Raw genomic sequence first — 16,502 nt, 5'->3', positions numbered from 1 at the left:
TTTGGCTGAAACTGACAAACTGGTTTTAAAATTTATATAGAAATGTGACAGGTCAAGAATGGCCAAAATAAGTTTTTAAAAAGAAGAGCAAAGTTAGAGAATGTATACTACCTGATTTCCAAATTTACTATAGATTTCTGTACAGGACCAATCCAAATTAATGCTTTTAAAATACAGATTGTACTAACACTGTGTTGTCTTTTCAGTTGTTAATAACTTCTTAAATTCCAAAAAATAACAATTAGCATTGGATCATTTGTATAAAAGTTTAAGTAAAAAGAAAGAAAAGAAACAAATTAAAAATAATAATAAAATGGTTTACTATAGAGTTATAGTAATCAAAACATTGTAGTATTTATGTAAAGATAGACTTAGGGATTAAAGAAACAGAATGGAGAGTTCACAAATAGACCCACACATATAAAAATAAATGATTTTTCAATGAAATTACCAAAGTAATTCAACAGCATAAAAGATAATGCTTTCAACAAATGGTGCAGGAACAATTAAATATTTAACTGGGGAAAAAATCTGGACCCTAACTTGATTATATCTTTAAAATTAATTATAAAATGGACAGTTGACCTAAATGTAAAAGCAAAAGCTGTAAAACTCTTAAAGGTAAACTGAAGAGATATCTTTGTGATTCTGAACTATGCAAAGATTTCTTAGAAATGACACAAAAAATATGAACTATAAAAGCAAAACTTGATAAACTGGGCTCCACCAAAATTTTAAACTTTTGCTCTTCAAAGGACACCATTAAGTAGATGAAAAGGCAAATCACAGTCTGGAAGAAAATATTTGTACCCCTTTACCTAACAAAGAATTTACATAGAATATATAAAGAACATTTATAATTCAATAGTAGGACAAATATAAAAATGAGCAAATGATTTAAATAGAAAACTCCAAGTATCTAGAAAGAGCCGATAAGCACAAGAAGAGACTGAAAATCTTTAGTCTTCAGGGAAAAAGAAACTGAAATCACACAGAGATACCATTCTAGTGGGCGTGTATCTGGCTAAAACAAAAACACTGATGTTACCAAGTGTTATGTTGTTGTGAAGAGGTCAGGAAACTATGGCCCAGAGGCCAACTCTATCTAGCCTGCTGCCTCTGCTTGGCTTTACAAATTAAGTTTTATTGAAACAATTATATATGTTCCTTTATGGATCGTCTATGACATCTTTACTGCTGTAACAGCAGAGTTGAGTAGTTGTAACTTGGCAATAAAAACAAATGAACTGCTGACACATACCACAATGTTGATAAATCTCAAAAGCACTTTGCTGCATAAAAAATCCAGACACAAAAGACAGATTAATTTATATGACCTTCCAGAACAAGCAAATTTTTTCTGTTACCATAGTAACAAAAAGCACATTGACTGGAGTTAGCAGTTGAGGGCTGGAGAGATCTGGATATGAGGGAACTTTGGGGGGATAATAAAAATATCTTACAACTTGATTATACTGGTGGTTACATGAGTGTACATATTTGTCAAAACCAAACTCTACACTTAAAATGGGTGCATCTTAATACACATATCTCAGTACTGGTGAATAAATAACAGGAAAAAAAAAACCCTACAGATTTAGATGCGTTTCAGAATTTTATGGAGTTTTAGAAAAGCTGTCCTGTGCATTTACTGTATGTTATATAACACCTCCAACTGGTTTTGTAGCAGTATCCCATATTTAAACACATTAATACATTTTTCAGCAAACAAACATTCAAACAAAGTGGGATAAATCTAGAAATAACTGGACAGGTCAGGTTTTGTGGACCAGTGAGTTTTAGAAACAAAGTTTAGGAAAAAAATTGGGTATACAGAATTTTTAAAATTTAGTCTTGCAGATGAGGACTTACAGGGTTGTACCTGTTTTGCAAACTTATATGTCCTGAGAGCCTTATGTGCCAGATACTGTTGTTAAGTGACTGCAGGGTATAGGTAGCAACTCTGTCTTTTCGGAGATAGGAAGATGGGAATAGGAAGATAAGACAAGGAAGACGAGTATGACGCAGTTTCTACTGATCAGGGCTTACAGATATAGGGAGTCAGACATAGACAAGGATCAGCACCCAAGGCAGATTTTGATAATGCAGTAAGAGGGATCCCCAACCTCTGGGATCTAATGCCTGAAGGTCTGAGGAGGAGCTGATATAATATTCATAGAAATAAAGCGCACAATAAATGTAACATGCTTGAATCATCCAGAAACCACCCCCCTACACCTGCCCCAATCCGTGGAAAAACTGTCTTCCGTGAAACCAGTTGTGGACCAAAAAGGCTGGGGACCATTGTGATACGAGACCTGAGGACGGAGAGATTAATTCAGAGGTCTCTCAGAAGACGAGGCTGGAGAGAGAGGCTGAGTTTCATCATGGTGGGTCTTAAATGCATTTTGTCCTGTAGGCAAGAGCACTTCATTTATTAAACTGGACTCACCAGTGATGCTCTCTGAGTCTCTGTGATTGATATTCATGAGGTTTTCTTCACCCATCGGTGCTGTAAAAGTGGCATCCTGGGATTGACTCATGCAAAATCCTTTTTTGTTTTGGTTGAGAAGGATAGCTTTGGTTTGAATCAGAGTAAAGGAAATCCATCAAGCCATTGAATAAAGAAAGGTTCTGGTCAAAGGGATATTTACTTTTAAATAAATTTTTGTTTGATGAGACAAATGACATCAGGAGCAGAGTGCTCTCATGTGATTATCACACCTCGGATGGTCATGACCTAAAACAAAGAACACATCAACAAGTGACTTTAGAATTCAGCATGCTTGTTAATAACAGCAATCCAATTACCTGGAATATATGTCTTTAAGAATGTTTTCCTAATGATACACACACCACGTGGATAAATCTCAAAATAATTATGCTGGATGAAAGGCACCAGACAAAAAAGGTACATAATTTGTGATTCCATTTATATAAAATCAAAAAAAATGTAAACTTACCTACAGTGACAGAAAGCAGATCACCGGTTGCCTGGGGCGGGGGAGGGATTACCAGGGGACTGGAGAAAAGTTTAGAGGACGATAAATACGTTCATATTTTGATGGTGATGGTTTCACAAGTATATACATGTCAAAACTTATCAAATTGTATATTTGAAATATGTGCAATCTAATGCAAATTATAGGGCTTCCCAGGTGGCGCCAGTGGTAAAGAATCTGCCTGCCTATGCAGGAGACACCAGAGACATGGGTTCAATCCCTGGGTTGGGAAGATCCCCTGGAAAAGGAAATGGCAACCCACTCCAGTATTCTTGCCTGGAGAATGCCATGGACAGAGGAGCCTGGTGGGTTACAGTCCACGGGGTCACAAAAGTCAGACCTGACTGAGCACGCATACACATAGAATGTATACAAAATTCATGAAAGCTGTTTAAAAAATGTAATCTACTATTTAAAGTAAAATAATAATAATATACGGTGGGGTCTATAACATATATAGAAGTAAAATGTATTAAAACAATAGCACAAAGGCCAGGAAGAGAAAAATGGAAATTTACTATAGCAAGGTGTTTATACCATATAGGAAATAGTAAAATACTACTCAAAGTTTAACTCCAAAAATGTATACTATAAACTCTAAAGCAAACAATAACTCAAGAATTACAGATAACAAATCAAAAAAGAAGAAGAAATGGAATAATATTAAGCAGAGTTTCTCAACCTTGGTGCTACTGCTATTTAGGGCTGGATAATACTTCACTGCGTGCACTGTAGGATGTTTAGCAGTGTGCATTGTAGGATGTTTAGCTGCATGCCAGGAGAATCCTCTTCCCAGACCTGTTCCCAGTTTTAACAGCCCCCCCAATTCCAGACAGTATCAAATATCCCCTGGGCACAGGGGTAAATTGCTCCCAGTTGAAAATTACTGATATAAAAGATGCTCAACCTTACTTATAATTAAAATAAATTAAAATGTAAAGAAAATATTTTTCATCCATTAGATCAACAAGCATTGTGTTTGTTGTTGGAGGGGATATGGAGAAAGTGGTACTCATACTGTTGATAAAAGTGCAAACTGATACAAGCTTTCAGAAAAGTTATTCAGCAATGCCTACTACACTTTTCAATGCATATACACCATAATTTAACAATTTTACCATTAAGAATTTATACAGATGGATATACTCAGAGTATGCTAAGATGTAGGCATAACGATGCTCGTATAGCATTTTCTTTAGAAAAAAAAATACACACACAACTGGAATCAAAACATTCATAAAGAAACAGTTTACAGAGGAACACAAAACAATATAATACATTAAATACATGTGTGTACTTTAAAAAACTGTTTAATATTAATTTTAAGCCTAGCTTTATATCAAAAGACAGTCTCTACTAAATAGTGTCTACTTAGCAACGTGCAGCTTCTATTTATGGCTAAATCGTTCTCATGCCTACTATTCAAGGCATCATAAACACTGTGTTGTTTTTTTTAACAAGAGTCACAACCAAGAAATAGAGAAGACCAAAATAAAAGCAGTAGAGAAGACTGAAAATGGTCACTGAGATGCCACAGACACACAATCCCAGCAAATACTAGGAAAGAGGATTTCAGAGATAGAATGGGCAAAAGAATTAAACATACAGAAATGTTAAAAAAGGTACTTGGTTTTTAAAAGGGGGTATACAGAGACCATAAAATCAACAGTAACAATCTAGAAAGCAGTCCAACCAAGAGGTTAGGCCCAAAGCCAGGCTGTAAGTAATCACGAAGAAGGTGGTAGGAATGGAGAATAGTGAGCATGCACCAAGGTCTGTAATATCCAGGCTTTCAGATTATCATGGACAAGTAAAATTAAAAAAAACTTCTGTGGTTATTGGCATAGGGTTGCTGTTTTTCTACTTCATAAATGGAAAAAAATGTATAAGAAAAAAAACATAATAAACAACAGCATTTACCAGAAAAGTTTATAATTTTATGTTGGTATAAGAAAAAATTTCCTATACTTGAATTCAGAAACCTTTAATAAATTTTTAAAATTCAATCTTATATAAACAATTATTTTCTTGAAACATGTTTGTCAATATAGTAATCTGTACAAGCCAGTGCAACATGAAGTAAAGCTGAAAGTATTTATTAGGTACTTTAATTTTAATTCCAGTTGTCAGAAACTCATTTTCCTATCCAAGCTCAGTCTATTGCATGCAATTAAGTTATCCCCCATGTGCTATCTTACTGTCCAAGCTGTCATTTCCAAATTAACCACTGCAAGGGCAATGGAACTAAAATGGGATCAAACCAATTAAGATTTGCCTACACCCACCCCCTGAAGTTGAAGGGAGGAAGAAAGCACCTTCCCTGAAGAACTCGACCACCGGGAACCTGAACACAATCTCAACTAAGAGTTCTGTCCACAAAGAATCGACAACTGTTGAGCTGGCAACTGAGAATCACATGTTACGTAAGTCCTTACGCCACATGTAATTTTTATCAAGTTCTTTCAAATTACAATACTCCAGAGATCTGAATTTATAGATTATGAATCTGGTGCTATATTTAAGGAAAATAGAATGGTAATGCAAATATAAGAATAAACATGTCTAATAGGTCATCTAGTTCAGAGTCAGCAATGTACTGACTGAATTTGACCTGCCACCCGTTCCCTGTAACCTGTGAGCTAAGAACAGGTTTCACATTTTTAAATGGTTGGGGGAAAGAAAAAGTCAAAGTTAAAATGTTTCATGATGTGTGACAAATATGTGAAATTCAAATTTCAGTTTCTATGAGTGAAGTTTTACTGGAGCAGAGCCACGCTCCCTTGTTTATGTGTCGTCAACTGGTTGCTTTCATGCGACGATGGCAGAGCTTAGTAACTGTGACGAAAACCTTATAGTCAGCCAAAGTCTAAAATATTTACTATCTGACTTTTTACAGAAAAAGGTTTCGGACTCCTGATCTAGTAGTAAAATAATTCAGACATCAAATAACCATCTGTATACATCAATAGTTTCCTAGTTCAACTTCTGAAATAGGGAACCACCTACATTTAGGTATACTTGTAATTAGATCACTATATCTAAAGAATTTCAGTAAGGAATAGACTTCTATTTTCTATACCTACTAGTATACTTAAAAATTATTTTCAAGTTCTAAGACAATATTTTTTAAAACTCATAAGCTACAAATTGCTTGTGAAGAAGTGGAGAGGGAAGGGAAGGTGAAAGAAGGAAGAAAGAGAAAGAAGAGAGGCAGGAGGAGAAGGAGGATGAAAAGGAATAAAAGCTAATGCCTCTCCTATCGTCCAAATGGGTTCTTAAACAAAATTGTGGTCCTTAATCATACAGTAATCAAATACTATTGTGGAAATCTAATGATAACTTCGGGATCTTCTGCTTGCTACTCTGTTACACACTGGCTGGTTTAATCTCATATTTTCATTATGATTCCCATTTTTTATTTTTTATATTTACTATAGCACACAGGAACACAAAAAACTGTATGTGCGTGTTCACTACAGGTGCTAGATCTTCAGTCTAGAGAATTGCTTTTAAATTAGTTTTAGAGGTTTTGTTAATGATTTGGTCTTAACTGTTATATACAAGAATAGAGAAAACCCAGGTAAACACAGAACTAAGTCCATCTCCAGAGTCATGCAGGAAGAATCTAGGTCTCCAGGGCAGTTCAGAAACCTGACCAACCTACACACTGTGCATCAGGTCAGGGGTGATCTAGAAGTGATATGTTCTTCCTGATGACTGTTTAAAACTAAGGAAACCCTTTGGACATGCCCTGGCCCAGATCTGAACTCCTCCCTAGGATTAGTTTAGAGTAGCAATTCTGACATATATACATATATATATATATATATATAGAGAGAGAGAGAGAGGAGAGAGAGAGGAGAGAGAGAGAGAGAGAGAGAGAGAGAGAGAGAGAGAGAGAAATATAGGACAATGTATATACCTTGGCATTAGACAAGCCTGAATTTTATCTCATTTACTGGTTTTCTGATTCTGAGCACACTACTTCTCAGTTCATAATTGTCGAGGCGGAAGTAATAATCAATTACTCTTTATAGGGAGGGTCAAGTATGATGAGCACCAAAATGAATAACAGAAATTCCTAACACAGTAACGGACAGAGAGTGGGCACTGAAATGTGACACTCATGCCTCCAGCTATCCCCTTTAACCTGCGCCTGAAGGAAAATGATGTCTTCTTATTTCTAAGGTTTCTGACCCAACAGTCAACTCTGAGCTCAGAATGGCTACTTTAAGTATGTATTAGATGTAATGATTACCTCTGAAAAATCTTCATTTAGAAAGAGAGAAAGATTAAGCAATAAAGCAGTAAGTGCCATAAAGCAGGACCACTGAAGGAGATTATTACTGAAGCTGATTCCTTCATGGATTCTGGGGAAGGGCTGCTGACCATGAAAAACTGTAACTAGCATAGTAGCTGCATTAGCTTCCTATTGCTGTTCCAATGAATCACCACAAATTTCAGTGGCTTAAAACAACACCAATTTATTATCTTACAGTTCTGGACCTCAAGGAATGAAAAACTTTCAGTGGATCAAAACCAAAACCCAAAGTGTTGGCAGAGCTATGCTTCCTCTTTCGGCTCTAGGGGGAAATCCCTCTTCCTGTCTTGTCCAGCTTCTACAGCTGCAGTCCTTGGCTCGGGGCCCCTTCTTCCATCTTCAAAGCCAGCATCTCCGGATCTCTCTCTCTCTGCTTCCCCTGTCACATCACCTTCTTCTGCTATCTCCCTCTTATGGACACCGATACTTTTATTTAAGGCCCAACTGGATTAGCCAAAATAATCTCCCCCTCTCAAAATCCTCAATGTAATCCTTTCTGCAAAACCCCTTTGGCTATTCACAGGTTCCAGGAGACTAAGGTCTAGGTATTCTGGAGGGCCATTATTGAGCCTATCACAGAGGTTAAAAACATGGATTCTGAATCCCAGTTCTACTACTAGTTGCATGACCTTGGACAAGTTACTTAACCTCATTTCTTCATTTGTAAAATGGCCTTAATAACATGTCTCCTTTATGGAGATTAAGTGAGTTACAAGAGGATAATAGAAGAACCCGCCTCAGATGGTCACTGGGAAATTCCATGAGTTACTACATGTAAAGCTCTTAGAACAATATCTCAGTAAATGCTATGCAAATATTAGTTATTATTATTTCTATCACCATCAATTATCACTATAATTATAATTATTCAAGCCTACAGAAAGCTGCACACACTGTAGAGCCTACTGCCGATCGCTTTATGGCATCTTCTCGAAACTAAGAAGTCACATTTCCTTCCTGTCTTCTGCTGAGTGATGCTGGTGTAGCGCCCTTTGTCATTTTCTCTCTACCTCTGTGATGCATAAAAAGCCTGAGAGTCACAGTCCTAAATGCAATAGAAACTGAAGTCTGGCAAGCACAAACAGTACATATCCAGTGCCTTTCCTAGTTCCTACACACAGACTCTTAGTGCTTTCTAGAGTACTTTCTACTTGCTATGCTGGATTTATATTCATTCTTTTTAGGAACAACTTCACTACTTTCTCCATAAAATAATCAACCAAGCATGCATTATTTAGCAAGAAGCCAGCTTTTGTAATTCTTGCACATTTAGGAGGAAATAAACTAAACCAGCCCAGTGACTTATTTTAATAACAATGAGACATAAAACGAACAAACAAAACATGTCATTGATATAAATACTCCTGGCAGAATACAAGAGGCGGATGACTTAGTTTAGCCTAGCCATGGAAACTAAATGGTCAACAGTGAGGGCCTAAATATAGGTCCTGTGCCTTAAAAAAAATAATCTTGCTACTTCCTTAAAGCAGGATACTCTGGCCAAAACAGTCTTACAGGATAGGCTAAAACAATTCAGGGGCACTTCACTTCGACAAGAGTGCAGAGCCTACAATACAGTAACTAAATGATGTGACAAATATTTAAATTGAAAAAATATACTTTAAACTTTTACTGTACAAATAATACTTTGGGGATTAATTTAAAATACATGTTGGCTGCTGATCTGCCTGCAGAAATGGGAACAGTGACAATCACTAATTCCAGCAGCAGCTCCGGTAGGCAGTGAGAACCTTAATCCAGACCAAAGATAAACTGTACAATTTCAAACATAAAATAAATGTACCACATTCCTACATTAAACAACAGACTTTCAAGAGACTCACTAATTTTCTGGCTACATCAAAGATAAAACTTACTGAAAAACCTCACTATAATCTTAAAGTCAGATACTAAACTACAAAAAAGTCTATAGGAAGGTTTCAGTGCTAAAAGCTGAAAAAGGGGTGGCGGCGGAGGGGTGTACCTCTGAAATCCACCCTGGATAGTGAGCAACAGATCTCACAAAGGCAGAGACCACACGCGACACCAGGGCCAGCTGCTCGGGCGAGCCACAGTACACCACCTCCAGCACACCTACTCCACCAGCAGCTGTCAACTTCACCCCAGGAGCTACGTGGTCCCGGCAAAATTTTGACCCCTTTTTTGTGTGTCATTCAATTTAATGACCAGTAGGGTTTCCAGAGTATAAAATACAGAAAGGCAGCTCTACTTACAAACAGGGTGAATTCCAAAAGGCTGTGAAATCCATTAGTCTAAAAGTCCAAAACTATGAGTGAGATTTAGGTTTTTGGGGTCCACATTTCCTCTGAGCTGGTATATTTTTGGCATTAAAAAAAAATAAGTGTTCTGTTTTGTTTACAATGAACAGGCAGTCAACCCCTCCCTTCCATAATCTCCAGCAACAGAAGGGAGGGAGCCTCTGGCAGCTAAGGAATCCACACTAGAGTTTGACCTGCAGATTAGAAATGGCCATGAACCCACGGTGCCATCTGTGGGGTTTGATAAGTTTCCACAGGACCACTTTCACTCATCATACCCAGCCTTCAAGTTCTTGAACTCCAACTTTAACCTGAATTAGACTTTGACTAAACAGGCATCCCATTTTAGACATTCATATTTCTTCACCTTTGGCCGCCTGTCAACTGCACAGGCACATCCTGGGACTGTCCTTCATAATCATTTTTATTATCCAGTCATAAATTTAACATGTGTAATTTTTTCACTTTCAGTTTTTTACACAATTTGTATTTTCATGTCCATCTATCCATCTATCACCAGTGCTGCTTTCAGAGACAAAATGGGGCTTTATAATATTTACAAGATACCTCAAAAGTATACACATTTAAAATAAACATGTTATAAATAACAATGGTTGAGTTGGAAATGATTTAATCTACTGGTGATCAGCGGAGCTGAACTCCTTGATCTGTAGCATCCATTGCCCCTATCCAGAAACTTTCAGAAGTTACAGGTTTTAAGCAGACAAGTTTGTGTTTCAAAGGATTTATAAGAAAGAAAATCTACCATGCAAGGACAGGGCTTTCTGTCCTATACATTTAGAGACGTAATTTTACACTTGATCTTAGCCGAAAGGCCGAGAAGCGATTAGAGAAATGTAATTTTAGATATCGCTTATGCTTGACATTTGGTTTCAAGCCAAATATTGAAGAAGGTTTGAAGAAAAAATTAGTCTGCTGTCTTGTCTGCAAAGATAATGAATTTATATTTCAATAATCCAGTCTGAACTATGGCAGTAGAAAGGGATACTGTTTCTCTATCCTTCCTCAACAAACAGTAAATAGCAAGAGAATGGGTGACTGCTAATAAGTATCTGATTCATCAGGGTCATCAAATCACTAAGAGCTAAAACCACCATGGTTGGATGGCATCACCAACTCGATGGACATGAATTGGAGCAAGCTCTGGGAGTTGGTGATGGACAGGGAAGCCTGGCATGCTGCAGTCCATGGGGTTGCAAAGAGTCAGACAGGACTGAGTGACTGAACTGAACTGGAAGCCACCACAGCAACACTGAAGATTTTCCAGGCAAGGAACCATCTGTGAGTCAACGATTAATTTTACCGCGGTCACATTATACAACTGTGGTTGTATAGTCCATATAGTACCTCTTACAAAAGTAGACAAACAATCCAAGAAAAACAAAACCATAAAACATTAGGGACTTTTTCAAGAAAGCCAGGTCTAGTCATTCTTAGAAGCCTTCTGTTTCATGTTTGACACCTACATCCTCATCAAAGTACAATGACAATTATTAAAACAGGACCCCAATCATGAGGAAATGTTAAATCATGCTCTCATGCCTACTCTTCAAGAAGTTAGAAAAGCAGGATTTAAAAGAAAATGTTAAGAAACAATATTTTATGGTGTTTAAATAAGTAAGTTTTACCTATCTGGAAAATTCATACACCCAGGTGTGCCAGAATAATAACTATGGCATCTTTTTCTTAAGTTTTTTAAAAAATTTATTTTTAATTGGAGGATAACTGCTTTACAATGTTGTGTTGGTTTCTGCCATACAACGCTGTGAATCAGCCATAAAAATACGTATGTCCCCTCTCTCTTGAACCCCTTCCCCACCCCCCTAGTTTGAACAGCTATGGCATCTAATAAAGATTACCACTACCACTGGATTTTATTTTCCAATTCTTGGAAGTATAATATTAAACACATTAGTAAATGTGCTTCCTTTTTCCATTTGGCATTTCAATGAGTTACACACACTGGTATTCAAAAGTTAAGGTCAGAAAAGTTAAATAACACCTTTCTATTTATAAAGGATTATTAAATAAGATAAATTACATACCCCATTTATTTTTACAGACTTTTGTTATCCACATTCACCAATTGCTAATATTAAAACAGTCTTTCTGTGCCTCAGTTTTCTCATTTATAAAATGGGAGCAATAATGAAGTGAAGTGAAGTCGCTCAGTTGAGTCCAACTCTTTGCGACCCCATGGACTGTAGCCCACCAGGCTCCTCTGTCCATGGGATTCTCCAGGCAAGAATACTGGAGTGGGTTGCCATTTCCTTCTCCAGGGGATCTTCCCGACCCAGGGATCAAACCCAGGTCTCCCGTATTGCAGGCAGACGCTTTAACCTCTGAGTCACCAGGGAAGCCATAGGACCTATTTTATGTGGATTAAATGGGTTAATATTTATAAAGCATATATAGTAGTATTTGGTATACAGTAAGCATTAGTTATGTGTTTAACAAATGTAAAAGCTAAATAGATATTGAGGTGGAATTATAAAATACAAATCACACCATTTCATGGTACCTGGTCATGGCACACAGACTGAGAAGAAACAGGACTCAGACCCCCTCCGCATGGTCAGCAGCCCTGGCTCTCACAAAGAACACGCTTTTATAGAAAGCATGGCTCTATGTCTCATTGCTCTACATCTCTCTAGATCTATCTGGGCGTGCCACCTAGCAGTAATTCAGGAGTTATTAACAATTATTCTTACCCAAGGTAATCCTTTCTTGTCACTAATCACTGGCCTTAGAGGACCTGTTCTAATCCTATAAAAATCTACCCAAATAAAAAGCCCTTGGTGAGAATACAGGCTAGTACAGACATTCAGAAGACCCACAGAAACTATGCTGTCAAATTAAGTACCCTTCAGTCCAGCAGTTCTGCTCCTGGGTACATCTACCTCAAAGAGACTCTCATATTACCACGTAAAGAGACAGGCGTGAGACTGTTTCCTGCATTTACTGTTTGTGATAACAAGGTGAGGGCCTGCTCCCTGGAGGGCAATAGGTCAAATGTGGATACACACCATGGAGTAACACAGCTCTAAAAATAGAGTGCTGAGTGAATAAAGCAGGATAAATGAGAGATGCCATAATGCAATTCACATAAATTAATATTTTCTGCACTATAAACATTAAAATGCTTGCCTTGATGAGAAGAGAGTGGGAGAATTTGGAGCAAGGTATGGAGATACAAGGGAAAAAAATTTAAAAATCTATGAAATCCTACTGCTGTTTGGGCAGACTACTTATTGTATCATTACTATTGCATCTCTTCAGTCCTTAATATCTGAACATGTGCCTGGACATGAAAACACTTGCTGGAGAGAGTATATGCAGAACTAGCAATCTCTGCAATGTAAACTATGTGGGGCACAGTTCCTGACAATTTCTTAAAAGGCCATGTAACTTTTCTATTACTACCTAGCTGCTCTAAATCTGTATAATTAGATTTCAACTAAAAAAGTGGTTAAAAAATACAAAGTGAGATTAAGACTTGCTGTTGACATCTTCAGGTGTTTGGTTATCTGGTAAAAAAAAAAATTTGAAGGGAAAAATGCTTGAAGTTCAAAGATGACAAGAGTTTAAAAGTGGCATATAATAAGTTTATATTTCTTAAACAAACCTATTTACCATCTGATGAATAGCTCAAAATTACTAAATGCACACCTCAAAAGGGTAGACTTCTCACATTCACAAAATAGTCTTGATTTAGTTCCCTAAGAGAAAGAGCAACTTGATACTTAACCTCTGTCTGAAACTATCTTTTTAAGAGCGCACCATCTTTGAACCACCTGGCTAAAGAACTACATAAGGTTACATACTACAATCAATTCTAACACTGCAAAAGTCTTTTCAAGATAGGTTTTCTTATGACTTCTGTAAACAGTGGAGACTAAGTTTGATATGAATTACTGAAATTTTATAAAGTTTTCTAAATGGAGAGAATAAACTACTGGAAGAATTATTATTATCAAATTAAACCTAATAAGGCACACATTTCATCATTTTAACATACAACAGCAGAGTTCCTCTTAGGAAAGAAATGCTTTTTGTTCGGGAAAACACATGGAAAATGCACTTTCGGCGGAAGGTAAGGCCTTGTAGCATCAAAGGAAGGCAAAGGGGCTCTGCAGGGAAACAACTTTATGCTTTTCCCTCCTCTGGAGGGGAGAGAGAAGGGAAGGGAAAGAAGTCCCATCCAGATGGCAGCAACTCAGAGGTCACAGAACACTAGAATCTGCAGAAATCTTAGGGAAAGTTTAAGCTTCTTCATAACATAAAACTGAAGGCTCTCGAGCCGACTGTTTAGTTCTTAAAGGGTCTGTCTGGACACTCAGATGACATTTAGGTATAGATATATTAAAATATTCATTCATAAGAGCAGTTGCTGTCAGGAATTTATATTCTAGGATATTAATAATGTCATCATAGCTACCATATTTAAAATTTTTTTTTAACATAGAAAATTATGTCCTTTTGACTAAGTGAAAGTGTTAGTCGCTCAGTCCTGTCCGATTCTATATATCCATGGACTGTAATCTGCTAGGCTCCTCTGTCCATGGAGAGGCAAGAATACTTGACTGGGTAGCCATTCCCTTCTCCAGGGGATCTTTCCAACCCAGGGATCAAACCCAGGTCTCCTGCACTGCACGCAGACTCTTTACCGTTTGAGCCACCCGGGAAGCCCTTTTGTCTAAAGTAATGGCTAAAAAACAGATAAAAAACAATTACAGGTCTTCAAAGATGGATAATGCAGAGTAAATGGCAAGATAGAGTTTGTGGTTTTCCTGTTCTCTTAACCAAAAATGAGGGGAACACCTCAAGCAGAGGCATTTTATATAATAGATTCTGCGGGTACCAAAATATGTACGATACTTACAGAACCAAATAAGTCCTTCCCTAACAAATCAGAAAGCATTTTCTTTCAAGGTTGACTGGTAAAATTTAGGTAGTAGATTAAATCAAAAGGTACCATCACCTGAAAATCTACAAACATTTCACATAAGGTTAAGAAATAAACAGAACAGATATAATCATGCTGGCAACTTAAGAATATTTCTGTATAATCTGCTCTTCCAGACTTATCTTCAAATCAAATCAGCCAAGAAGACACCTTGAAACAGGCTTTCATAGAGCAATGAGGTAAATTCAAACTTTAAACACAGAAATTCAAGGAGAGGTTAAAAAATCTATGTTATTTCTTTTTTAAAGATATTTATTGGAGTATAGTTGATTTACAATATTGTGTTAGTTTCAGGTGTATAGCAAGGTGAATCAGTTATACATATACATATATATCCACTCTTTTTAAGATTCTCTTGTGTCCTCATTTCTGTCTCCTCTGACAATAAAATATAAATTTGCCTTTGGTGGCTTTAAGATGATCCTAAATCCTTCAGTTATTTTAAACTTAAGTACTTAAAGCCTTTTGAAGTAAAAAGTTTTCAAAAGCTGCCACAAGAAAAACCATAGGCAAGACAGCTCTTCAGATCAATGAAGTAATCAGTGGCACCAGAACACGCAAGCTTACTTGACCAGGAATAGGGTATAACTTAAAATAGGGGTGAGTGATGGTCAGGATAGAATATTTACCATAAACATATTTATAAACATATATAATTCTAGAATTCTGCATATCTAAGACATTTAACCATTTCAATAATATAATTCTACCGCACAAGAGACATTCAAGTTATATTATGGTTTAGACATTCATTTTCTAAATCATTTTCTAAATCAGACACTCATTTTCTAAATCAGTTGCTCCAGTCAACTCCAGGACTTTGAGATAAGATTACCTTTTGAGGGAGAACTGACATGCAGTGGATGATTTTGATTTGCTGTGAAATTCAGGAATCAAACAAGAACAAATACATTTTTTGAGGGGGGGGTTGACTACTGGCTATCTGCAACACAGATAGACCATTAGATTCTGAGTTTGATGCGTACAGTAACTAGGTGGTTGAGGAAATTCAGGAATTCTCTTCCTCCATCTGTCTTTAATAGCCAATATCCCAAGTTCCTCAGGATTTTATCATGAAAAAAACCCTCCTCTCCTTTATCTCCTCAGAAATTGCATCTGCTTCAAGGACTTAACTTCTAATTATACAATAACTGGTCCTGAAGGCCCTATTTTCAGCCCAAATTGGCATTTCTTAGCTTTAAACTGGACTTCTAAATATCAACTTATAATCAACATCATAAATTCACCACATTCTAAACCAAATTCATTATCCTTCTCCTATGAAATCTGCTTTTTCCTGTTTTACTAACGAGTTCATACCATTGATCCACCTGATAAGCAGAGCCAAAAATGTAAGAATCACCTTTCTTCTCCCCTAGTCCGCACTTCCCAGTTCCTGTCAACTTATTCTCCAAGCCTATTGCTCTGGCCTGTTCCAAGCCGCTCTCTCTGTCCCTGGCTACTGCAATAGCTTCTCACCTGGCCCTCCAGCCTCAGTTGGCTCGCCTCTGAGCTAGTGTGGTTCCTGGAATGAATAATGCTACTCAGCCCACCCCTCATCCATTCCCTGAGAATACTGTTCCTTCTATTTCAAATGTCCTCCACCTCTAAAGGCACATACATGAAAAAACTGCTGGTAGCTTGGTTTCTGACGCACATTTTCCTGTAAGGGAAAAATATACTAACTATGGGAACCAAAAGATGCAGTCTGCTATCACACATTAAGAGCAGACATCCGGGCTTATTTACCAGTCTTCAGTGAGTTCGCCTAGTGCGTCTTTTCCTCCAGGCCTGATCAGCCCTGAGCACACTGAGAAAACTTTAGTTTCTGGGCCTGAATAATTGAAGCAGAGAAACCACTGCTCTGTGAAACCTTTCCTGAGAAGAAACTAGCTCTTTTGACACTGAAAGCA

The 16,502-nt window shown here is 37.2% G+C and overlaps 1 protein-coding gene across 2 annotated transcripts in view; it reads right to left on the bottom strand.

Annotated features, from left to right (window-relative positions):
* The window catches only part of TRAK2 (trafficking kinesin protein 2), a 65,795-nt gene that overhangs the window by 35,109 nt on the left and 14,184 nt on the right, over positions 1–16,502 (bottom strand). Inside the window, exon 2 of one of the 2 annotated variants that reach the window (XM_043444815.1) lies at positions 2,453–2,740. The exons of the other annotated variant lie outside the window; for it this stretch is intronic. Coding sequence (XP_043300750.1) covers positions 2,453–2,543 — 91 coding nt within the window. The 5' untranslated portion in view covers positions 2,544–2,740. The remainder of the gene's footprint in view (positions 1–2,452; positions 2,741–16,502) is intronic. 2 annotated transcript variants of the gene reach the window in all.

The sequence above is a fragment of the Cervus canadensis genome, chromosome 24 (assembly GCF_019320065.1).
Source record: "Cervus canadensis isolate Bull #8, Minnesota chromosome 24, ASM1932006v1, whole genome shotgun sequence".
NCBI classification, from domain to species: Eukaryota; Metazoa; Chordata; class Mammalia; order Artiodactyla; family Cervidae; genus Cervus; species Cervus canadensis.
Note: the sequence above shows the minus strand (reverse complement) of the source record. Positions and strands in the feature narration are given on the sequence as shown.